General features: G+C 45.6%; 1 protein-coding gene across 1 annotated transcript in view; it reads right to left on the minus strand.

The window, feature by feature from the left end:
• Nucleotides 1-1,314: 1,314 nt before the first annotated feature.
• The window catches only part of BAZ1B (bromodomain adjacent to zinc finger domain 1B), an 88,363-nt gene continuing 63,403 nt past the window's right edge, over nucleotides 1,315-26,274 (minus strand). The window contains 9 exon segments of the mRNA XM_038375520.2: nucleotides 1,315-3,220; nucleotides 3,905-4,008; nucleotides 6,030-6,181; nucleotides 9,445-9,560; nucleotides 11,726-11,873; nucleotides 13,791-13,938; nucleotides 18,663-18,848; nucleotides 20,164-20,341; nucleotides 20,781-20,879. Coding sequence (XP_038231448.1) covers nucleotides 2,854-3,220; nucleotides 3,905-4,008; nucleotides 6,030-6,181; nucleotides 9,445-9,560; nucleotides 11,726-11,873; nucleotides 13,791-13,938; nucleotides 18,663-18,848; nucleotides 20,164-20,341; nucleotides 20,781-20,879 — 1,498 coding nt within the window. The 3' untranslated portion in view covers nucleotides 1,315-2,853.

Raw genomic sequence — 26,274 nt, forward strand, 5'->3', positions numbered from 1 at the left:
TGTTTCTTCAGACATGACTAAGGGAAGTGTCCTCAATAACATTGAAAATGAAGCTGTTGGGATCGTGAGAGCCAGACAAGCATTCAATGAAACTAGTGAGGAAGTTTTGTTCAAAGTACCAGTCAAATGATAGTGTAAACTCCCCAGAAAGTTCACTTTGGGGGTGGGGAAGCGAAGAGTTGCAGCCTATTGCACTTGTACAGTCATGGGAGTATCTGAGCAACTCACATTCTTTCATGTATCAATACCCCTGAGGTAGGGAAGTGCTGTTATCCCCATTTCACTGGTGGGGATTGAGGACCAGAATGACTTGCCCAAGACCCAGTTACAAGTCCAATGGCTAGAAGCAGAAGCTAGACAAATTCAGACTGGAAATAAGGCTTACATTAAACAGTAAAGGTAATTAACTACTGGAACAATTTACCAGGATCATGGTGGAGTCTCCATCACTGGCAGTTTTTAAAATCAAGACTGGGTTTTTCCCTAAAAGCTCTGCTCCAGGCATTACTTTGGGATAACTGCATCCTATGAATCTAGTCTCACAACAGTACCTTAATAACCAGGCCATGCCTTCCTCTCTAGCCTAAAAAGCAGTTTTCTTCAGAATTCTAGATGCCTGAGAAATAGCCTTGGTGGGAGCCTTCTCAGTCTCAACTTCTGGGCTGTTACACACCCCCAGCAACAAGAGACCGTACTATTTAAAGTTTTGAAAGTGACAATATCAGACTCTTGTACAGACCTTGAACAGTTGCACGTGAGGTATATTTCTTCCTACATATTAGTTCCACTCATCCAGTCTCCCCTTCTTCCCCAGCTCATTCATGGAACGCTGGCAGTTGCTTTGTGAAAGCAGCCCCATTTCTCCTCAAGATGCCAACCATTCAGAAATGGGCTGCGATGGGGGGAGAGAGCCCTGCAGCGAGCACCACTCGGCTATGCATGGACTGGCAGCAGGAAAGGACTCTCTAGAAGCAGTTTTACAAACACAAGTACATAATGTTTATTTTTAAATTTCCAATTTATTACAATTACAGCCCTTAGCAGAACCCCCCTCCCCCAAATGACAATTATTTTTTAAAATAATGTACAGTTCCAAAGGGTTCACTGTGTAGGAGCTACACAAGACAAAACAACACCTTCATGGGGGTGTCAAACACAAGTGTCAGTGCTAGTTCTGTGGGATAGGATGGCGGGGCTGTGGGGGAGGAGAGAAGGAGGCTGGACTTCTGTTCTAGGCTCACAACAGTGACTAACAGTCCAGGACTGAACCAAGTGCTTGGTTTAAAAAACAAAGACAAATACACAACATTGGGCTGCCATCTTCATTAACCTTTTTATTCTCAAATCATAGGAGTTGCACCAGGTTTTTTTTTAAATTTAATGATCAGTACAGAATAGCCACACAGCTATTTTGTTCCATTTTAAAGACATAAGAGGTTCAAACCCTGATTTTGTTAGACCAAAATCTGTCATAAGGAGGGAGTGGCAAAAAAAGTTTTGCTTAAGCAGAAATCAATAACTCAAGTGGCACAAGGTGTTGGGGATTCATGACAGAGCAATGTCTCTCCCCGCAGCACAATCTATCGTTCCCATTAATCAACCGCTGTACAAGTCAGAGTCCGCCCTTCTGCTGCATTACAGGGCATGGCAGGTGGGTTGGGGGGGGAAGGGAGGCCGAGTTAATGGAGGTATTACTATAAAAGTAGAGAACAAATCTAGAAAGGGATCAGTGAGACCCCTTTCCCCCCTCCCCAAACAAATCCCCCAGCTTAACTCCAGCTACTGAGAGGAAAACAGTTTTAGAGGGAAAAATATAAAGCAAACACATTTTCATATAAACTGTACTGTACATGTGCCAAAGCAAGACAAAGGTATCTTACAAGGTGTTCTTTATACAAGCTCATTGCTAGAAACAAGTGACTTAAACTAGAAAATTAATTTAAAAAGGTACACAGAACAAGTTTCTGCTGCTTCCCCTCCCGGGGTTTTCTACGGGATATGTGGGAATGCCATGTCTCTGATATGCCTCTGGCATTTGGTTTGTCCACTCGAAGGGCTACATGATTATGTGCTGTTAAAGGTGAGCAGGGGACCAACAGTCTATTCTTTGCCATGTCCAAGTGGACCGCTGCAGTCAGAAGAAAGGACAAGCTCCTTAGAGCACGACCTCAGGAGGCCGCCTCCCCAGAAGAAACAGAGGAGAGAAGCAAGAGCACCTCAAAGCCATTTGTATTAGGATGCTGGTGAAAGCCATATCTCCATAAATGTAAGTGCTTGCTCACTCTATGTGTCCCTTCATTGGGGGCTCAAAATTAACACCATATAAATATACACATACAAGAACTAAGGGCCATTGGCCTGATCACACTCAGTCCTTCTGTGACGCAACATGATCCCTCCCCATGCTAGAGGAGGGCTGGTTTCACATCACAGGCAGCAGATGGCAGGAGGTCCCACAGCGCTCCAGTGTTGGCTGCTCAGCTAAAGGGGAAGGAAGCAGCTCCATTCCGAGAAAGCGGATAGCGCTCCAAACTGGGGGAGACTTCACACTCCCCTGTCCAATGAGGCTTAGACCAGTTCTTCCGCTTGCCCTCCCATCTTCTTCTAGCAGGACAATCCCATAAGAGCTTTATGTATTTTGCTGGAAGCAGTAAGTCACCTCTGCTCACTTGATGGATGGCCAAATACTTCAGGAAGATACAGAGAAATTACAAACTAGAACTGGTCACGGGAAAGGCTGGATCAATCAAGAAATGTCTGCTGCTTCCTAAATCCCTTCAGACAGCCAAGCCTGCCGCCCAGCAGCACCAGAAGGCCTGCTCCAACTCTGTCTCCCCCCAGTCTCCCTGCTCCTCATTTCTTTCTCTTTCGCCCCCTGGAATGTTCAGTGGCCTCTGACTCACTGTCCCCTTCCTGCTCCTCTAGTCCCTGGTGCCTGGCAGAGGGCTTCTTGCGTTTTCTGCGTGAGTACGTATGGCCAGGCAAGTGTTTGTGCAGCATGTCAATCAAACACTGTTCTGTCTTCTCCAGGCAGGACAGTACGTGGCTCCCGTTCTGATTGTAGTGCTCAGCGTTGGAGAACACCTGTTTGATGTCAGAGAGGAACTCTAGCACAGAGCGATAGCTGCCACATGAGCACTTGCTCTGCATAGTCTGGAAGTCCATGGGGTTGCTGATGACCTCAAAGTAATCTTCAGCTTCCTCTGTGGTCACTGGCTCCCTGCCGAGGAAGGAGTCACAAAGACAGGAGAATAATTAGCGTCAGACACTGGTATTACCTAGATACTAGAAGGACACACACACACAAACCTGCCATATCCACTGACACGGACCTGCAGCTCCCAGCAACACCACAATAAACCTTAGTGCCTAGAGCCCTTTACAAACCAACCAATACACAACATCCCCTGAGAGGTGGCCTGTTTACAGACAGGGAAACTCAGGCAGTTTAAAGTGCCTTGCCTTTCATTGAAGGGAATTGGTAGCAAGGCTGAATTTGAACTCTGGTGATGACGACTATAACCACTAGAACATGCTTCTTCTGGAGGGAACTCAGAGTGGTTTTCAGGGGAGGCGGTGGAGAAAACACCGCCCTCCTACCCCAATGCTCAGCTGCTTCCATTACTGTGCAGAGAAAGGAATGGGAGCATGTCACTCCCTAGATTTAGAAGTCAATCTTGGCTCCCTCCATAGAAACTAGTCTCCAGAGACACTGAGCACAGGGGTCCTTAGTGTAACAGACAGGCCCACTTCTCTTTCTCTGTACTTATCCTGCTTCTAACACACCCAGGCCTCCAGTAGCCTGCAACCGTGGCTACATGCAGCCCTGAGGCTTAGCCACTCCCACTGCACATGCAGAGATCCAAGGATAGTATACACAGGAAGGAAGCTCTAAGTGCCTCACCTGAAGGGCCAGCTGAAGCGGTACTTGATGAGCTTATGGAGGATTTCCTCACACTTCTGCAGCTCCAGGTTCTGGCGACGTGAAGTCTTCTTTGTTTGAAGCACCTAACCACACGAAGTGGAGCAAGCCATTAAAAGGAGAGGAACTGTAGCCAAAATAGTTCCTAAGGACTTGCCCACACTGAGGCTTGGTGAGCAGCAAGTCAGGGTGTGACTGTACCGTGCACTAAGTCGCCGTGAGGACCGTGCTACCATGCACTAAAAGTTCTCTAATGCACACCAGCAGGGTCGTCACAGTAACTGTGTGTGGCAGCCCAGTGCGCTGAGCATTCACTCATACCGTAGCTTGCTCACTGCATGAACAAGCCCCAAGCAGAGGAAAGTGGGAGTAGAGTTTTCCTTTTCAATCTTATCCCAAGCAGGTGCATCAGTGGGTAGGGGAGAAGTGATACTTCTGTAAAAACTAAAGCTTAAGGTGTTCAAACCCCACCATCATCTCTGCAATAATCAAGAAGCAAACTGCTCGGCTGTGGGAGCTTTGATGATAGCAGCCAAGAAATGCCATGGCAGCTTGAGTTACAAAATGGGAACCCTGTCCAAAAGCTCTCACAGGAATAGTTTACATGCAGCCCTGTCCTTTTTCCAGGGGCAGGAAGCTTTTTCAAAGAGGTTCAAAGACAGCATGGTCAAAACAAGTGGCCAAAGAATAAACAACAAATGGAGTGTGCAAATCCCTCCCCTCCTTACCTCCTGGATAGACAGCATACGACAGGCAAAGGAGAGGAAGAAAGCAGTTGTGATGCCATGTTAACAGGCCTGCAGCAGAGGCTACCATGCCATTTTAAATATAAAACAGCAGCTGATAGCCCCAAGCTTTGCTGTACTCGAGAAACAAGCAGTGCACAAGGTCAGCCATTTGCCTAGGGATCTGTAGCAGGTCAGCCACTACTGTACTGGCGTCCCGCTCAGCTCTGAGCTCTGCAGGGATCTCTGCATACAGATATGTTGATATGGAGGGAACTGCAGTTCCCATCCTGGACCTAGGCTACACCTGTCAACAAATCAGATTTGTGCTGGGAAGAGGGGCAGGGAGCTAACAGGACCTGTCTCCTCAGCCCAGAGGGTTAGAGAGAGTGACAATATTTTACCAAGGCCCAAATTCCCAGCAGCCGATCCTGTCATTTAGATGAGACCATTCCTCACTCAAAGGTACCTCTAGTTGGCTATGGTACACCTCCTATGATTTGGAGAGCATGCGAGCAAGCAACAAGAAAAGGCCAGCAGAAAAGGGGTCTCCTGTATGCGTTAGCACAAGGCAACTACAGAACCACTAGCCATTCTTTTACCCAACCCCAGGCACCCTAATGCAGCAGGAGCCTGAGCCCCAAGCCTTGCACTCCAGCCCAAGACGCAAACGCTGTTGACACTGGGCACTTTGGGAGAAGCTCCTATGACAGGCTATAACAGCAGTACTGTTAACACTGGTCACTAGATGTACAGCAGATCTGTGGGAAGCTCCTGCCACAGCGCACCATGGTGCTAGAATGCCAATATCTCCACGTAACCCTAATGGCTACATCCCCAGGACAGTCAGCACAGAACCCCCAGCTCCGCCCTTCCCAGTGCACCCACATGATTGGCTCTATTCAAACACACAAGGTTTTATTCATTAAATGTCAAGTGAAACCTAAACCAGCTAAATTATGTCCTGAAGGTTGGGGAGTGACCGTTTGGACAACAACTGTCAGAAAATGGGCCAAGCTCGGGGAGCGAGGGTCCAGCATTGTTGGCATTCTATCACCATCCCGGACCCCCCCTTCTTCCCCCACCTCTCTGCACAGACATATGGATACTATTAAAAACCCTTTAACAAGCTGCAGGCCGCCTGCTAATCAAGGGGGACAATGTGTGAAAGCGGCTGGGGAAGGATGCCTGGCATATCTGTGCTCCGTTTGCGCTGGGCCCTTAAGGATACATGGCCTTTGTTAGACAGACCTCAGCCCCATATGGATTTCACAATACAATTCAGGGCATTTCTTCGAGAAGGGGAGGGGAAGGAAGTGTGACACCTGTTGAGCTTATAACTCATGAAGTGAGCAATCCCGTGGGGGCAATTTGGCTCTTACCAGCTCATCAATGTCTGCTCCATTGACAGGTGTGGACCGCTGCCGGGGTCCTCTGGTGGCATGCAGTGACTGTTTCTTCCCTTGGTGCCTGCCTTGCCTGGAAGGGTACATCATTGTACTCTGCTTGCCCTTGGCTGCCTTCCTGGGTCTCACTGAAACAATCAGCCAGTTTTAAGAACAGGTTCACTTTTGGAGAGAAATCTGAGAGAGCCTCAAACCAAGGAGAGAGGATGACAATGGACAAGAGTCCTTCAGCCTCTTGGCTTCTGCTCCTAATGTTATCACCTCTCCAAGTTACTGAGATTGCCTCCATCACAAACAATAGCAAAAAATCTAATCTCTGCAGAGACAGTCACATATAACAGCAATAGTGCAACCATTCAAAGAAGAATTTGGTGCCCTGAGGAGTGGCCCCAGAGGGTTAAAACAGAGTTACACCATCCCTGCCCAGTCATACCAAAGCAGGGACGGTCACACTGTGGCTGGACAGGTGCTGCTTTTCACCAGTCTTTACTCACTTCTTGTACACTGAGTAAGTCAAGCAATCATAGGCCTTCTCCAGGTGAAGCAAATGCCCCCTTTCTAGAAAGGGCACTGGTGGTTGGCAAGGATGTTACTACTACTCAGTGTGACCACACACACACACACACACCCACCCATCCAGCAGGGCCATCTAGCTGGGAGGGGATTTGGATTTCTGAGCTCTTTGTGAGCAAGGTTCAGCTGTGGCAGTGTTGAAGCCGAAATGTCCTAGTGCTAAAATCCTGATACCCCCAAAGCCCTCGAAGGAGGGCGGGGCGGAGTGGGGGGGGGTGAGTTAAGCCTTGGAGATAACTTATACCTTTCTTTACTGTTCAGACCAGAAATGTGTGGGAATCCCTTGGTTTCCTGTTGTCCACTTGCTCACTGCCAGAGAGTGTGGATGGCTGAATGGGTGCCTTTACAGGCATTTACAAGTGGCCCACACAATGGGATAAGCCAGTTGCTAAGTCCCCCTGAAAAGCTAACTGTGTTCACAGTGGGTGTCGAGTTACTCTGGCAGGGAGCTGCTCCACATGCTGGAATTGGTAAACAATGGAATTTTATTCCAAACATTGGGGCTGCTGCATTATGTTCCAGATAAATGTTTTTGCCCATTTGTCAGCCTGCCTGTCACCATTTTAAATGGAGGGAATGCAAGTGTGGTGACGAACTGTCTCCTGTCTTAAATTTCTCCTGCGACCCCTGTGCATTGAGTGTAAGTTGGTCTTTCTTCCCAAGCAAGCGCCTTCCACCTGGTCATAAATGCATACGAAAGCCACGTCCAACATGCAGCAGTCCTTCACTTGTGGCCTCTAATCCATCCCTGTCCAATAAATCATCTTGTCAGGCCCCCTGCAGGAGCAGCGTGTCAGGGCAGTGGGACGTCTGTATACTGTTGCTCCTGCTTGTGTGTCAAGTTCACAGCATGTGTTAAATGTCTGACAATCCAACATTCTATATTCTATCCTCAGGATAAACACTACACAAGGATTAACTGGGACTTCTCCACTAAAACAAAAGTTTTCCACTATGACCTTTCCATGCTAATGCCCTGTAAAGCTGGGGGTTGAGTTTAATGCTTTATTTTTAGTGACAGTAACCCTCTTTTGCTATTGTCTGAAAACCCTGGCTTTGGTCCTGGAACTGGAATGCATCAAGGGCTGAACATACTCCAAGTGTGGACATGGATACTCCAAAGAACAAAGAGCAATCTATATCAGAAGATCAAGGAACACCCCACAAATTAAACAAAATGGAAAAATGTGTAAGGCCTGAACCAGCCAGCTGGAGCTCAGTAGTACAAAACGCTCCCCGGCTGGAGACAGTTGGGAGAACGTATACAAATCCCCTAGGTCTCAGTCACTTAATTCCTCACCAGCTTTAGCTGAAGAGTTTGGTCTGAAGCTACAACTTTCATGTCAATGACAGTTCAGCTGAAAGCAAATGGTGTGCATGTGCATTTCAAGGATCTTTCCAGTTCATGCTTCCTGATCTACTCCAGCAGGGCAGTGTCAAAGTCCCCCAAAACAAAAAGGAGGTGGAGCGTGGCAGGAAAGAAACTTTTGGATTTGGGGAGGAGAAGCATTTGTTTCACTTAGTCTGGAATGCCGTTCTGAACCCTGGTGGGTGAAGTAATATATTTTACTGGACCAACTTTTGTTGGGGGGGAGGGGGGAGGAGGAGAGAGAAAGAAGCTTTTGAGCTTAAAACAGAGCCCTTCTTCAGGTCCTCGAAAGCTTGTCTCTCACCAATAGAAGTTGGTCCAATAGAAGACATTACCTCACCCACCTCCTCTCTCTATTATCTTGGGACCCACGGCTACAACGACACTGTACACATTTTGAACCCTGTGACTATTTCACTCAGGGCTTGTCTACATTAGTGGCTGGATCAACGGGCAGCGATCGATCCAGCGGGCGTCGATTTATTGTGTCTAGTCTTGACGCTATAAATAGACAGCCGAGCACTCTCCTGTCGACTCCGGTACTCCACCAGGGCGAGAGGTGCAGGCGGAGTCGACGGGAGAGCATCAGCCATCGACTTACCACAGTCGAGACACTGCAGTAAGTAGATCTAAGTACGTTTACTTCAGCTACGTTATTCACATAGCTGAAATTGCTTAACTTAGATCGATTCGCACCCTCCCCCAGTGCAGACCAGGCCTCAGCTGCCTGAGGAAGATCAATCTCTGAAGACAGTTACTACAGCCCTATTAGAAGCTTCCTTGTCAATGTCTGTTCAGGTCGGAGGGGACCTGACTCGTACTACAGCCTGGACAATAGTCACTTCCTGTAGAACAGGAAGGTAAGGTAAATTTTACTAGCGTACAAAGGGAACCTCATGACGACAGGCAAGAATTATACTCTCCACCCCTAATCCCAAACAAGATAACTTTTAGTTTTGCATTTAAAAAAAGTAAGTTTTGGGTGGTGGAGGAAGAGAGAGAGAGCATTCCACTGCCCAGGGACAGCAAATTTTGAAGAGTAAAAAGGCTATTAACAAAAAATCAATCATGCTGCTTGCTAACCCTTCGCTGCTGCAGGCCCCTGCTGACAGCTTAGCAGCAGTTTTTATGGCATCAGCTGTGTATCAAGAAGTGTGGATCTTTACACTGGAATGCAAGCATGCTCCCACTCCTTTGAGTTGACGTGGTATTTAAACTGCTGAAAGGACAGTCTCAGTCCTGAAGTAGCAAGGGCCCAAAGGCAGTCGACTCCCATTTCTCCACAAATATATCATGTCTGCAGCCTTCTCTGAAAAGAGCCTCCTTACACATCCATGTGAGAACCCAACCTCTTCCTCAGATAGGACACAAAGCCTCAGATGGAATACATGACAAAGATGGAACAGACTACAGCTGAGCCCACATGATAACTTGTAGCTAAAGACTTACATTTCAGTCCAGCAACTTCATAATCTTCTTCCTCTTCATCCTCCTCAGCATCTTCCTCATCTGGGCCTTCCTCGCCCACTTCAGCCTCCTCTTCAGGAGAATCTTCGGTATAGTTTCTAAAAGCAAGATAATTAGGTAGATGTCAGACGCTCTGAATAAACTAGCAGAGCCTGGCTAGCCTTGACCCTGGGAGTTTCACTGCATGTTTGTTCATATACACAAACTTGCTGACCACCTAAATCTAAAAACAAACATTTGCTTCAAATTGCTTCACACTATAGCAATCTGTTCTTTTTCAGCCAGGATATCATGTTAAGAGTTATGGCTTAGATGGCACTTTCAGTCTCTTGCTACTTCCCAGGCTATCACTTTGGGGCTGACAGATTTCAGCCTAAATTCTAAAAACTTTCAACAGCTGAATACAGGTGCAGAGAGAAACCACTCTGCTGCTGTTCCACACATCTCGGCAACATGTTACCGATAACTACATTTAACACTGTTTGCAGTGTAGTTATTCCTCAATAAGGACAAGTGCTTTGGGGTTTGAGGAAGAATGTCAGGATACCACATTGACTGTATGCAGTCCTCTTGCTCATGAGGTACAATGCTACTGATGCCTGGGAAGCATCTGAAACATGCAGTCACTACCAGCTTACGCTGTCCAAGTGCAATGCAGCCAAGGTGGCCTTACCAGACTCTCCACACATTTGATCAGCCAGTCCTTCCTCAAATCTCCTCCCTCCAAATCCATACTAAGTTTGTTCGAACATGAGATGTAACATTAGAGAGTGCAAGTGGTAGTGGAGCAGAGAAGAAAGAAGGTGGCCAGTAAATAGATTGTCATATCCGAGAAGCCCCATTAAAGGGCAGTTTAAGAAGTTTTTGGGAGGAGACAGGGAAAGAAGAGTGTCTCCTTCCCTACTCCATCTCACAGCAGTGCCACTTTTCATGCCCTCCATGGAGCAGAGCTGATTTAATGTGCTAACAATCAGGCAAACATCACAGTTACATTCCCACCTTTACTGAGCAAAGCACCGAGGATGCACATGCACAGATGTCATAAAATGCAAACTTCTGGTTCGCACAGCGAGTCTGACCCTTTACATACATCTAATTCGGGGTAACAATTATAACAAAAAACAGGTAAAGAAAACAATATGCATGTGCAGAAAGAGGCAGAGGTATGCTTGTTGTGGAGCTACAACTTTGAATTTTCCACCTTGCATGAGTAAAGTGTCCATCATTAATTAAATGGAAAAAGATTAAGTTCATGCAACACTAAGAGCTGGAAGGTGTTCCAAGGCCAACATTCTCTTCCATTCTATTCCAGCTGGGAAGAATAAAGTAGTAAATAGATAAGACAGGTGTTACTCCACCTGATGGCTCACATCCAGGAGCAAAGCAGCTTGCAGATGACTCTGACACATCAAAGCAACTGTGATCTCACGCTAGAACAGCTGTGTTAAAGCCTTGCCATTTCAGAACAAGCCTGATAAACTCCTTTTAAACCATGCCCAGAGAGTAATTAATACTGTTAGGCCCATTTACCACCTGCATATGACAGTCTAATATACTTTGTATCACTGGTCTGGAGGGAAGGCTGGCTAGGTACCTATTCTTCAGGTGGTAGTTGGTAGCCTCATCTCTCTGGCATAAGTGAAAATGCAAACCACAGACAGTTATGATTAAAAGAGGAGAGAGAGTAGGTATCAAGTCTTTTGAGTTCAAAGGTGAGCGATATCTGGCTATCATGGTGTAAACAAACAGTTATGCTCAACATTGTTCTCTGCTAAGTAGCAGACTATGGGCTCAAGGTCTCCCTCTTTTGGATGGACAGGAACAGCAGTCAGTTCAGGCCAGTTCTGAGAGCTCACCTCAGCTGTAAGTCAGAAAGGATTGCAGTGCTAGGAAGCATGTTCCTGTGAGCAAGCAGCCAGACTTACTGCTCAAATGAGCTGAAGCACCAAGTGAGTTTCAGCACTAATAGCAGCCCTTTATTACTGCAGAGACTTTTTTCCACTGCTACAGTGAAGTTATTTATTTAATCCCCTCAAAATGTCATGGGTCACTGCAACACAGGTGCTCTAATGTAAGAGTAGCCTGAAAAGATTGCTCTGCTATTATTCAAGTGCCATCAGGTAATCTAGGTATTTCCCTCCTCTAAAAGCAGTTACTGATTAAGGACTAACACTTTGGTCTCTTTGTGAAAGACTCCTTAGTTCTCAGAGCCTGATTAGAATTCCTCCCCAGTGAAAGCATTAAGAAAAAAAGAGGGTCTCACCTCCCCCGGGAGCTGCGCCTGGCGGTAGAGGGCTGGCAAGCAGGGCACTGCCACTCGCCATCTGGTATCTCGTAGAGTGCTGGTCTCAGACAAAACAGGTGGAAGGCTTTGTTACACTCATCACACAGGATCAGCTTGTCATCCTCACCTAGGAGAAGGGAGAACTTGCATGAAGTTTAGTAGCACAGCTCTGCTCACCCTGTGCAGAAGCAGCTACCAATACAATGGAGAAAGGGACAGAGGTGGAGGGCCACAAAAACTCCTCAAACAGCACTGCAGCCTTTTAAAACCTATGGGAGTTTCCCAGCCCTGTTGAGTCTAGCTTTGAACAGCACAGCGCAATTGCCCAGTAGGAATGCTGCCTCTATGCTCCTCACTAACTTGAGCGAAAACCTATTTTAAGCCAGCTGCTTAGTAAAAACAAAAACTTCACAATGTGACTCTCCTCCCTACACCTGAAATTCTAGTTCTGTCGAATCAAGCCAATTGGACCTAGGTGGGTGCCTTTGGACTCAACTAGGGCACTCTCTGCTAGCAATGGACAGTTTTTGCAATGCTTCAGAAGATCACCCAGAGAGGAGGCGCTGCAGCTGTTCAAGAGGACATCTCACTCAGTCCTCCCAGCTTCCTCCGTCTACTGATGCTTAGTTCCCAAAGGCTAACCTAATAGCGCAAAGGTGATTAGCATGAGCCCCTGGCAAACTAGGAGAGAAAGTCTGTGTGGAAATAGAACCTTTGCTGCCCCCACCTCCCATGAGCATTTCAAGAGAGCTCAGCATCTTCCAGTGCACAAATTCAAAACAAGACAAAGTTACAATGAGGTATTCTGTGCTGCCAGGCTCTTCTCTAAGGGTAGAGAGATGGCTGCTGCCTGTGCACACCTCCCATTCAGAGCACATCATGGCAGGGTGACTGCTGGTGACTCTCTCTCTACATTCCCTCCCCCATAACCCCCAATTTACATAGCTCCCCTTTGCAGATCTTCCCCTGTATGCAAGACATGGTATAAAGGTGGACTCCTCTGGCCCAGGTCAGTGTCCTCCTCCACTTGCCAAAGTAGTAGTAGTTCAGGACATGGGGCCTCATCTCTCTGCCTACCCTCACATGAAGAGCAACAGCCAGGAGTTGCTCTCTCCCAGCTCCTTCTCTTCTACCCCCATCAACTGCTCCCTAGAGCAGAGCATAGATTGATGGTGGATAGTCTCACTCAGCCTAATCCCACCTTGTTCTCTCCTCTTCAGTTGTGGGGTGTTGTATTAGCCCCTCTTGTAGCAGAGCAACCAAGAGATGGGTGCAACTCAGAAGGCTCCTAGAAAATTCAAGCCTGAAAGTGTGTAATATGAATACAGACAAGACAATAATTGTTTTTAGGCAGTCTGCTTTGACCAAATGGAAGAGCACTAACAGAGGGCATATATAAATAGCACTTAGCATGCTGCAGCAGCTTCACCTATCATCACAGAGCCAAGTTACAGTGCAAATTAGAAATATGACAGTTTCATTTAACCACAAACACTTGTGAGAGTTATTTCCGTCAGAAATGCTGAACTCAGAGTAAGCCCCAGGTTTGTGTAGGATGGCATGCACTCTGGATATGAAATGAAGGCATGACCGTTCCCAGAAGGGTTTGTTATTCTGAAGAGGCACTTTCATACGATAAGGACTTGTATCCAGGGATCCAATATTTAGAACACAGAACTTTCATAAACACAGAAAGACACAGGGAATAGCCCTTTGATGATTTGCAAGGCTAAGAAGGACCTAGTGTACTGCAGAGAGAACGAATGATAACACCTTGGCATGCAGGAGAGGCTATGGAAATCACAGTCCTGCAGTGTTCTGCAAGTTTGTAAGTTATATAAAAGACATTTAATTTGACTTTCAGTCTTAGGGCTCCTGTGATGTGTGTGTTTCTGCTTCTGAATGAGTGAATCCTGATGTTCAGAACGAAAGTGCAACCAAGAGCAGGATGTGGTGACTCACTACAGGAGCATGCTGCCCAGGTAGTGCATGACAGGCACCAGCGTTCCCCACTGTTAAGCAAGCTTGGGGCTGGAATCCATACCTTTCTTGCGACACACTTTGCATCTGGCATTCTCTGCAGACATATCCCATTTGATACAGGCATCCAGCATCCCAAGTAGCACGTGCATGCGGGAGAAGGTCTGGGCCTCCCGAATTGCTGTCTTCCACTTCTCCACCGCTGAAGCAACCTGCAGACAGAACTAAGTTTATACCAAAGCACAGCTCACTATAACTTGAAGACTTTTTACATCTTTTAGTTGGGGCACTTGTCAGCCATAATTCAGCTATTGTATTTTCTTCCTTCTACACAGCACCTCAGTCCTATTTGAGGCTTACCCTCTAACCAGCCTCACTGGGCCAGACATCTTGTTCATAACACTACGGACCTTTTGTGCTTCATGACCAGCCTGAAACAACCTACACAAACTGCACTACATTCTTTACTTTGAAAGTCTAACCCAAATACTTGTCAGTCAAAGAAAATAAACGGCAGAATGTTAGCCCCGTTAAAAGCAGGATGAAAGTTAAAAGGCAGCTGGCAGGCATTGTTCAGGTCATGACTGCTGAGAGCAGCCTGTGCTGCCCTCCAGTGGACACTTGAAGAGAATTCATGTCTGTCAGCAAAGATCCATTAAATAGTTTGCCCTCAAAGCTGTTTAGTTGAGAGGTGGGTGACAGTGACATCAGCCAGTCAGCTTTGACAAACAAAGCATTCCAGGCCCCAAATACAAGAACAGTTATTTTCACTGAGTTGCGATAAAACTTCAGCACATTTGAGGTCCTCCCATTAGCTGCAAATGAGACCATAGTATTAAAACCTGGGATTTGCACCAACATGACTGCTGGAGTCTGCACATAGTAAGCCACCCATGAAATCTACATTTCAGCACCACAGGTTTAAAAACAAAGTTGCAGTAAATTGGAAATGCACTAGAACAGAGAAGCAATCCACAGCCACTGCATGTTCAACTAAACGGCTAATCCTCTGCTTTACAACTATGAGGTGATAGCCTAGTCCTGACAGGGACATAATAGGACTCAAGTTAATGTTCTTCTACCTCAGGAAAATGAAAAAACAGTGAAGTGTCAGATGGGAGAAAACTAAACTCTGCAGCTGACAGCAATTTGGGAGCCAAACAAAACCCAGAATTTTTGCAGAGTTGCACATTCCCCTCCCACTGACTTCAAGGAAGTGCAGTGTATACTGGATGCTTGGAAAAAAAACCACACAAACTGTTTTAACACCCTAATATCCTCACTGTCGCTTGCTGCTGTGGTACCTAAAGCAGGAGACACTGCCAGGGCCAGTAGAAAACTGCACAGAAAGTTGTGCAGATTGCAGGGCATTTTGCCATTTTTTGCAGAACATTGTTGGGGTGCTTCACATATTGTGCAATTGATTTTCCAAGTAACAGTTCCATGGCTTTTGCAGTTAACATATTGGATCACTGGGCCAAGATAAATTTGAAAAAGCTGTTGGCAGATTCTGCTCAGATTTTTCTACCCAAGTCCGTGGAATTTACCAGATCTGTAACACTGTTTCCCAAGCTCTATAAGGCTGGGGCATTTCAGCATTACCAGTCTCCAGGGGAACTCTGTTTATTGTTGCACCTTAACCTGTCAGGCATAGCATGAAATTCAGTGAAGTTACTTGAATCCTCCTGGTTAGAGGAGAGAAAACTCTGCCACTGCAACAAATGAACGAACAGAGGAAAATATCAAGAACAAAAAAAGAGCGTGACAGGAAAAGCCTGCTGTGAGAAGGACAAAGAGCAGGCTAGAATGCCTATTGTCTGGCAACCTGAGAATGAAAAAATTCCCATCTGAATAACAGATTTAATTGCTTGTTACTGACCTTCACTAAAAAAAATCCTGGCTGCACTGAGGGTATGTCTACACTGCAATTACAAACCTGCAACTAGCCCATGCCAGCTGACTTGGGCTCATGGGGCTGTTTAATTGTGGGATAGACATTTGGGCTCAGGATGGAGCCAGGGCTCTAGGATCCTATAAGATGGGAGGATCCCAAAACTCAGGCAGCCTGAGCCCAAATGTCTACATTGTAATTAAACAGTCCTGCAGCCGAAGCCCCGCAAGCCCAAGTCAGCTGGCATGGGCCAGCCATGGGTGTCTAACTGCAGTGTAGACATACTATTAGTGACTAATGCATCCAAACTTATAGCTAAAAACAAGAACTGGCCTGCTGCCTACTCCCACGCAAATACCATTGACTAGCAGAAGGGCTAGTGATCTGCCCATCCCTCTCCCTCTGGTCAGTCAGTTGTGACCCATACTGTACTGTAGGCAAAAGGCACATGGTTAATTCTGTGTACTCTCCCTAATGTACAGCATGGGGTACATCTGCTAGTCAGGGCCATTTGCATGGAAACCAAGGCTCGTTTTCACATACTGCCTTAGGTCAGTCTGTCAGTGTACTCAGTATTTAAGTTCAGGTCCATGCACGAGCTTTTCTTAGAGGGAAGGTGAGCTACAACAATTGTAACATTCATTTGCATTTCAAAGCTGCAGTAATCACATTTTCTTGTCAGATAATTACAGTTGAAATCCAAATGGTCCTTACAAGATCACCTTAAAAAGAGTTTCCCAGTTTGGCAAAAAGCAAATTCCAGATAATATTGACGTGAAAAGACAATGTACTTTAATGCTAAACATACCAGGTCATGCCAGGAAACTCCCACTAGCATAGCCAGATGTAACTGGTACTTTACTCTTACTGTCATGCCTGTGTCTTGGCAGCAGATTGATAGAACAGCCAGTAAAGAAAAAATTATTTGTATGAGATCTGTGACTCCAGGGAGCGGTTTAGACTGCCACACTCTGCTAGTACTGAAATCTACACTGTCACCTTTAAGCTCAACTGGATAATATGACCAGAAGTCATAGAATATCAGGGTTGGAAGGGACCTCAGGAGGTCATCTAGTCCAACCCCCTGCTCAAAGTCATACTAGACAAATTAGGTGGTGCTAGAACATTTAAAGAACCACACCTGAACTCTGCTGCGCATGCATTCCCAAACTGTGTTTAGAATACCACACTTTTTTTATTTACAGAGTGGGAGTCTGAATGTTCTAAGCAGTCTTAACACTGAAGGAAATTCAGAGACATTAGGAAAATAAGCCTGTGTTGACAATGAGTGTCAAAATTCTCTATTCCCAGCTCTGGTGTGAACCGGGTCAATCAAGTTCAACACCCATTGGAGCAAAGCACACTAGACACCTGGCTTTGCTATGAGGAATGTTGAACTCCATAACCCTGTTCATGGTAATAGGGGTACTGTTTGACAGTGCTTGAAGGAGTGGAGAGAGCAATCCGAGGTCTGCTACAGTGGCTGACTTGACACCCATTGTCAAAAATGGCTGAGTTTGGGGTAGATACATAGATAAACACCACAGTTTAGAAACCTGGGTTGGCTCTAGTACTAGTATGGAAGGAGCTAAAGGCTTATGTACAGTTTTTGTACTGCTATAACTATATCCATTCACAAACCAATGTTCTTAAATTGGTACTACCCCTAGTATGGACCCAGTTCTACAGGTATGAAAGAATAGCTTATTCTTGTAAATGTTCCTGTAAATATGGGAAGATTGGAATAGAAAAGATCTGGATCATCAGAGATTTATTAACTCTAGAGTTTAGTAGGATAACTAGACCTTCCCTTCGTGCGAGTCGCTCTGTTGTGGAAGGGCTGGAGGATTCATCAAGAACTAATTGGACTTTTCTATACAAAACAAAATCAACCGAGTATTGCAGAAAAACTGAGGGTTGCATCAATTCCCACAGGGTCTGGTCACACTTGAGACAACTCCGCAACCTCTCTGAAGGTCACAATGGAGCAGACAAAGACTCTCCCCCTTCTAACAGCAGCTCAGCAGTGGTGATAAGAGCTCAAAACATGCAGAAATGAATGCATCATAGGAAGCATCAAGAGGCTCTTGCTCTTTCATAGTGCTGGAAGCCTCTGTAACATCAATGGGAGCAGACTTGGCCAACATGGAGTGCTTTTGAAATAAATCAGTAATAGGAAATATATCCCCACATAATGCAGTGCACTGAAACTACACAGTGCTCCTCTGTTCCACATCTGCACCAGGGTGGACCTTTTTAGACACCAGAACAGCTCCTTTGATTAAATAGTTGCAGTGCTCCCACTACACTGCCCTGGAGGGATTGGGGGGAGGGGGAGAGAGCGAGCGCGCGCGCTGCAGCTTCTCTCCAGGTCTTCTTGGCCTCCTGCACCTTAAGTACACCTCTTCACTTCTGCTAATATAGCTTCTCTGTTGCAGGCAGATGCAGCTAATCTCCCCAGCTGCCCAGTCAAACTGCATGGAACCCTCAAATTCAGCAAACTCTGGATCTCCCAACCTATCAGATATCTCTGCCCTTGTCTCCTTGCATAGCACCTATCCTACTGCACCCCCACTCCCCAGGAAACTTCAGCACCACACAGGTCCCTCTCTATAGGTGAAGGGATTAAGAACACTTGGCACCTCCTCTACTAGCCCTTTCCAAATGGATGTAACATTTTCATTAAGTTTTTTAAAAATACTCCCTGAGAAGCTCTTATTTGAAGATCCACCCACAGAACAGGGAACCTACGACCCCCTACCAGCAGTGTAGTAGGGGCATAGAAATTAGAAAGCTAAATGCACTAATCAGTTTAATGCTTTTAGGGAGGGACTAAACTATGGATTCTGAAACATGCTTTTTATTGACAGCACCCATTTTAGAACGTATGAGGCAAGTCACCCACCCCACAATACTGATTTGATTGCACACAGAACCTGAAATGGGGCAGGATGAGGAGGCGGCACTAGGCTTAATACCAGATGGAGTAAGCCCAAAAAAGAGCTATTTAAAAGAAGAAATGGATCCTACAGTAACCAATAATACCTTGGCTTCTTCTGCCATCTTCTTCTCTTCATCTACCTCTTCCACTTTGGCAACAGAGTCCTCTCCTTGATGTTTCCTTCTCTTCTGCTTAGGGGCCATGAAACCTTGTAGGAACTTCTTAATGACACTAGCCTGGAGGGCAATCACACATTCCCCAAAATCCTTTAGGCTCTCCAGCGAGCATACCTGTGGGGAACACCACAAAATCATGTAATAATAGGACCACCTACCCTAACCACCATCCCAAGTAGGCTAGTTCTGCAAGTATAGACCAGTGATACTCAGACTCCAGAGCCACAAGTTAATGTGTCTGTCCGCAGCATATGACATTAAAACACTGATTGCATCATTAACCAGTCTAGATTAACAACCATTTAGGATGCTTTTACTACGTTAACCAATTGTAGTTGATAAAATAATACCTGGTGAGTCATTTTGCTGTGAGACTATATAAACTAAATATTTCCCCATCATACTGTTTAAATACAAATATATAGTAGTATAGTAAATGAAACAATGTATCACACCACTGTGGCTCTTTTGGGTAATGATGATCACTAATTTGGCACCTGAACCATTGAGGTCTGAGTATCACTGGTGTAGACACTCTATCACTACCACAGTATCTTAAGTCCAAAGTTTACCCCCAACTTAGTTATGGCATCAGCATATTTCTGTTGCCACCAGACAACAGGTTGTAGATTCCCAACTCAAGGTGGTGGTCTTTCTGGATAACCCTGACAACACAAGCAATCTATAAAAAACAACAGGACCCACATTTTTTAATGCCTCTCATCATGGTAATTAAGCACCCAGAGTAGACTTCAATTAGTTCACCCATTTAGGCACTTCAGCAGCCTAGGTCCCCTGACCCCATAGCATTCAGAGGCAAGAGAGGCAAGGAAGTGAATATTTTTAGAAGTTGTCAATGGACTTTCAGAGGAGCTCTCGGCAGCTGATTTAGCTTCTCTATCAGTACTGGCAGGTGGGGTGAAATGTCACTACAGGAAGGCCAAAAGAATTGAAAACTGCCAATTCAGGGTCATCCTTAGGGTTTGGAGCAGTTTTCAACTGTTTTGGCCATCCTGCAGTAACATTTCACCACAAAAACCTGCTGGTTAAAACCAAAAAAAGTTAAAACCACTGCTGAGAACTCCCCGAAAAGACTCCCCTTTAAGAAGCCATTCAAAGTTGTGGGAAATAAATTGATTTAACAGTTTTGCTGGATCTCCAGCCTCAGATTTAAGATGGCACTTATGCAGAGAAACGTGAGCTACCAGCTCTTATCTAGATGTTGGTGATGCATTTAGAAATACCACTATGGAAATACAATACACAAAAGGGCAAGTCACAACTGAATTTCTAGAGCTATTTGCTCAAGGGAATACTTAAGAGCAGGACCCCATAATGGCTACAAGCCCTGGTGTGCCAGAAATTTGTCCTAGTTTTTCACCTTTACAGCTACTACAGGGGCATAATTTTAATTCCGGTGTTCCCTCACCCTGGCTTCAAACTCGGACGTCTCATCAACATATCCCAGCCCTCCTTTCTGTAGCCGAGTCGCCACCTCAATAAGGTCGCTGCGGAGGAAGCTGAGCAGCTCCTGATGGCCATCACAGGCCTTCAGGCCCAGGTTTTGTTTCCGAGCCAAGTGGATGGAATGTGAGAGGTCCTGATACCTGGAAAAAACAAGAGACCACCTTTTGACCAGATGCAGGCTACTACATGGAGCGTAGTCAGTAATGGCTAGAGCGTGCTGGAGGGAACAGCAGAAGCCCAATTTTAATCTGCACACTCCATCAGCTACAACTGTACAGAACGATCAATTTTCAACAGCATGCTGTAACCCTGCCGCTGAGGAACAGCCCTTATTTTCAGCTGTCACTGCAGCAGTTTAAGAGCTGACAAGGTGTCTTGGTGGCTCAGACTTTTGCTGATGGAGAACTCGCAATATGTTCCTGAAAAGAAAAAGCAGCCACTCTTCCCACCCTCCTCCTTTATACGCACATGATCATAGCTTCGCTTTGTGCATCCGTGCTGGTAGCAGGATGCTTTACCCTGAACAGAATACACCTTGCAACAGGCAAGGTGTATGCAAAGTAAGAATAGCAGCCTCACCTTTTCTGCAGCCGCTCCTTCAGCTGGCTCTCTCTAATGCCCTGGGGGTGCAGGCAATCCAGCAGCTCATCCAGTTCCTTCTGACTATCACAGAGAAACCTGAAAGACATAAGACACCAGCTCTGCTGCCTTAACAGGGTAGCGTAAAAGCCTCCTCTGAGATGGTCAGTCCCACTTCCTGCCTTACAGGTATTTGTGAGCTATGGCCCAATCCAATCCCCACCAGGCAAAGTGACAAATCATTCAAGTTGTATTATGGTGGCACAGAGGCCTAAAGTTGCCCCCATTTGCTATGTGTTAGATGCAGGTAAGTCTAGGGTGGAGAAAAAACAGAAGATGGGGGGGAAGGTTATTTTGTTTAAGTAAAAATAAATGTATATTTTTAAGGCAGCAGGTTTCTGTTCATATGCATCTACCATGCCTCCTCCATCCAGGGATTTGAATGTAGAACTAATAAACCTTAGGGAACTCCCTCTCATCCCTCACCCAAGTGCTGTCTCCTTCATCTTGCTCTTCAAGCAATGAAAAGGTGGTTATCTCCTCAGCAAGGTGTTAGTGAGATTCGGCACTAATGACAGTCCCCTAAACACAGGTAGTGCTGAGACCTCACACTAAGTCTCTTACTAGAGTGTTGTCTGATTTTTTTCCACTTAAACTAAACACATGAACTTCCTTGTCTTCTTCCCCAAACCCTACTCTAACCTGGGAGAATCCAAGCTGCATACTTGGAGTGTTCCTAAACCCTCCTTTATTTCTTAAACAGGACAAAGCCATTTGGGAAATAACTATGGATGTTTTTGACCTTGGAGAAGGTTGTAACAGGTCAGGTGATCTGTCCCAGAGACTATGCAAGTGGATTAGTCAGTACATCACAGCTTGTTACTAACTAGCATGTATGCCCCTTCCTTCAGGCATTAGGGCCCAGGCAACCGCCAGAGCATGCCTGAGAAATGTTCCTATATCAGACCTCTGCAGGCAGCCACTTGAAGCTCAGCCCATGCCTTTACCACAGCACGGTTGATTCTTAGGCGCTTCCGTAATACACGATTTAATACCACCAGGCCTGGAAAAAGGCTAATGTAGTGCCCATCTTTAAAAAAGGGAAGGAGGAGGATCCGGGGAACTACAGGCCAGTCAGCCTCACCTCAGTCCCTGGAAAAATCATGGAGCAGGTCCTCAAGGAATCAATTCTGAAGCACTTAGGAGGAGAGGAAAGTGATCAGGAACAGTCAGCATGGATTCACCAAGGGCAAGTCATGCCTGACTAACCTAATTGCCTTCTATGACAAGAAAACTGGCTGTGTGGATGAAGGGAAAGCAGTGGACATGTTATTCCTTGAGTTTAGCAAAGCTTTTGATATGGTCTCCCACAGTATTCTTGCCAGCAAGTTAAAGAAGTATGGGCTGGATGAATACACTGTAAGGTGGATAGAAAGCTGGCTAGGTCGTCTGGCTCAAAGGGTAGCGATCAATAGCTCCATGTCTAGTTGGCAGCCGGTATCAAGTGGAGTGCCCCAAGGGTCAGTCCTGGGGCCGGTTTTGTTCAATATCTTCATTAATGATCTGGAGGATGGTGTGGACTGCAGAAGTTTGCAGATGACACTAAACTGGGAGGAGTGGTAGATACGCCGGAGGGTAGGGATAGGATACAGAGGGACCTAGATAAATTAGAGGATTGGGCCAAAAGAAATCTGATGGAGGTTCAACAAGGACAAATGCAGAGTTCTGCACTTAGGACAGAAAAATCCCATGCACCGCGCTACAAACTAGGGACCAAATGGCTAGGCAGCAGTTCTGCAGAAAAGGATCTGGGGTGAATGAGAAGCTGGATATCAGTCAACAATGTGCCCTTGTTGCCAAGAAGGCTAACAGCATTTTGGGCTGTATAAGCAGGAGCATTGCCAGCAGATCGAGGAACGTGATCATTCCCCTCTATTCAACATCGGTGAGGCCTCATCTGGAGTACTGTGTCCAGTTTTGGACCCCACACTACAAGAAGGATGTGGAAAAATTGGAAAGCGTCCAGCGGAGGGCAACAAAAATGATTAGGGGACTGGAACACATGACTTATGAGGAGCAGCTGAGGGAACTGGGATTGTTTAGTCTGCGGAAGACAAGAATGAGGCGGGATTTGACAGCTGCTTTGAACTACCTGAAAGGGGGTTCCAAAGAGGCTATATCTAGACTGTTCTCAGTGGTAGCAGACGACAGAACAAGGAGTAAAGGTCTCAAGTTGCAGTGGGAGAGGTTTAGGTTGGATATTAGGAAAAACTTTTTCACTAGGAGGGTGGTGAAGCACTGGAATGTGTTACCTAGGGAGGTGGTGGAATCTCCTTCCTTTGAGGTTTTTAAGGTCAGGCTTGACAAAGCCCTGGCTGGGATGATTAGTTGGGATTGGTCCTGCTTTGAGCAGGGGGTTGGAGTAGATGACCTCCTGGGGTCCCTTCCAACCCTGATATTCTATGATTACACATTGGATGTGGAGTCTAGATCGGATGCCAAATTCCAGAGAGCTGTTAAGCAATTCTTAGCCAGCGAGGTGTAGTATAGTTTACACATTCCCATGCCTTGCGACACACGAGGCAATGTAGTATTTCCACTGCTGTCTAGTGACACATTTTTTGCTCCATTCTAGGCAATTTCCAAGACTGCGGCACTTTTCTCAATAGTTTTCTTATGTAGTTCATTGTTCTCTTCTTTTCCATCTTTCATGAGGTGGTATCCAGTCAGGAGCTTCTCTAGAAATGCAGTTTTTAGACACTCATACAACAACATGTCCAAACCACAGCATTTTCGCGAATCATTGTCACATCATTGTAGGTGTAGTTAGGACTCCTTAGACCCTTCCTGTTCAATACGGAAATCACTAGCTAGTCACCGTAAGTGGTATCTGCACAGAAAGACTCAGACAAAGGAATGCTTACTTTACCTTATAGTAACTGTAATTTTCATTTTTGTTTGCTTAGATCCCATTACCCACTCTCTGTCCTGCTCCTTCCGAGTACATCTCTGCTAGAAGTCTGGAGTAGTGAGAGAACTGAGAGGCAGTTGGGGCTACTCAGTCCTATATACCCTTGGGTTTTGGTGGGGGAATGCATGCATGCTGGGCACAGGCATGGGCCCAGCGAACAGTGTTGGTCAAAAGATTTGCATCTCATGCACACAGTTAGTGGAATCCACAGACAACACATCTTGAACTGTAAGATACAAAACCATTCTTCTCTTTAGTTCTTATTTTTGTCACAGTAAGTCACATTTGTTTTATCAGACTAACTTATTCTGTAGCTGTATTGCTAGAATGAGTCAAATCACTAAAACCACCAGGCTCAAATTTTCAAAAACTTTTTTTTTATTTTTTCCCCTGGATTTTATATTCAACAACTTTGGCTATTCTTTTAAAAATAAAAACAACCCCCCCCCCCCCCAGCAAATACTGTCTTATCCCAAGAGGAGCTGTAACAGTCTCTTTCTAGTGGTCCACCTGTATCTCTTACATTTACACACAACATAAGGGGAACTTATGTGGACTATTTAGTTTGGCTGACTAGAACTGTTATGGAGCAGTACTAACCATTCCATAGTCGAGGATGTGTAACTGTATTTCCAATTTAAACCCAACGTTGTCACTCGCTCTCTACTACACAAATAAAGAAATATCTGCTTGAATGTCAGGCCTGGGCTACACCAGGGGGGGAATTTGAACTAAGATACGCAACTTCAGGTATGCGAATAGCATAGCTGAAGTCGAAGCATCTTAGTTCAATCTTAGTAAGTCATGTGCCACGAGTTTTCAAAGCTCTGCAAGAGCTTCCAGATTTACTACCAGCTGCCCATGGATAGCAATCTCTGCACTTGTAGAGGGAGTAAATCTTGCAGTAATGAGTTTGTGAGCACCGGGGCTATGCCATAAACTAGGATGTAATAAAATAAGAAATGGACTATACAGGACAGAAAATGAAATTGCTGCATTATGCAATGTATTACATACCAATCCTTTCCAGCACAGACTGATTTTTCAGTTTACTTAAATGGCTATAACGTAGTGAATCTAACCCTTTGGATAGATGGCTGTAAATTCAAATGCCAATGTTAAACAATCTTAGAATATAAAAAACAGTCATACTGGATCAGACCAAAGGTCCATCTAGGCCCGTCTTCTGTCTTCTGACAGTGGCCAATGCCACGTGCTCCAGAGGGAATGAACAGAACAAGCAGTCATCAAGTGATCCATCCTCTGTTGCCCATTCCCAGCTTCTGGCTAACAGAGGCTAGGTATGCCATCCTTGCCCATCCCAGCTAATAGTTATTGATGGACCCATCCTCAATGAATTTATCTGGTTCTTTTTTGAACCCTGTTACAGTCTTGGCCTTCACAACATCTCTGGCAAAGAGTTCCACAGTTTGACTACCTTGTGTGAAGAAATACTTCCTTTTGTTTGTTTTAAAGCCTAGGACTCCATTTATGAGCTTTGCCAATGTACTTGGGAGGTCAGAACAGAGAAAGCATATACATTACAAATAATTCAATGTCCAGACTGTCTGCTACCCTTCACAGCAACTCCTGACAACAGTTCCTTCTCGGAGGTGCTATTGGAGCAGATGTCACCATCTCCTCATGTGGGGAAGGGGGGGGAGAAAGGGTTGAGAGGAGTCTCTTGTGATCTTGGAGTCATTTCCTTCCAAATCTTCCTCCTAAGCCTCTGCCTCCTTCCTCACATTCTCTCACTCCCTTTTTGAGGTCTACTTCATTGAGTCATCTAATCATGGACTTAACTGGTGAAGTGGACCCTAGGTCATTTGTAGAAGCAAGAGGGACAGCAGCATCTCCAACAGAAGTGGGACCAGAATGCCCAATAAGACCAAGATGTAAAGCCAAATGGATAAGACTGAGAAAGTGCTATGACTCAAAGTGATGTTTGACAAGAGATGTAAGGATGTTTTGCTGGAGATCCCTGGGCAGCCCTAAAGTCTGTTGGTGATTGAGAGGATGATCTAGGAGGAGTTCAACTCAGGAAATCCTTGTGGGAGAGGAAAACTGGGATGGATGTCTGGAAAGGGTCTTTGCTTGATTCTGGAGAAAGTGTGAGTGTGAAGAGGAGTATGTCTGTTCTAGAGGTGATGTTGACTGTTCAATGCAGTGCAAAAGAATACCAGTAGAGGGTATAATTCTTCCTGGTGTTGGTGGCATTAGTATAGAGGACAGTGCCAGGGGCTCAAATAGCATTAATTTGTAACAGATTTGCAAGTACTGTTAAGGATTTCTGTATAACAGGACTGATATAGAGGGTGGGGGCAGTGGTACTGGGCTTCGATGTCTGGATGTATGTAGTTCCACTTGCAGCCAGTTGAGACAAAGAATCAGCCTTCCACTAACCTCTCCAGGGCAATCAGGCCTCTGTGCTCATGGTTCAGAGGAGACAGGAGGTCCATAATTCCTCATTTCTTTCACCTCACCCATTCTGGGAACGGAGACTAGTAGCTTGAGTTGCCCTTC

The sequence above is a fragment of the Dermochelys coriacea genome, chromosome 17 (genome assembly GCF_009764565.3).
Source record: "Dermochelys coriacea isolate rDerCor1 chromosome 17, rDerCor1.pri.v4, whole genome shotgun sequence".
NCBI lineage: Eukaryota > Metazoa > Chordata > Testudines > Dermochelyidae > Dermochelys > Dermochelys coriacea.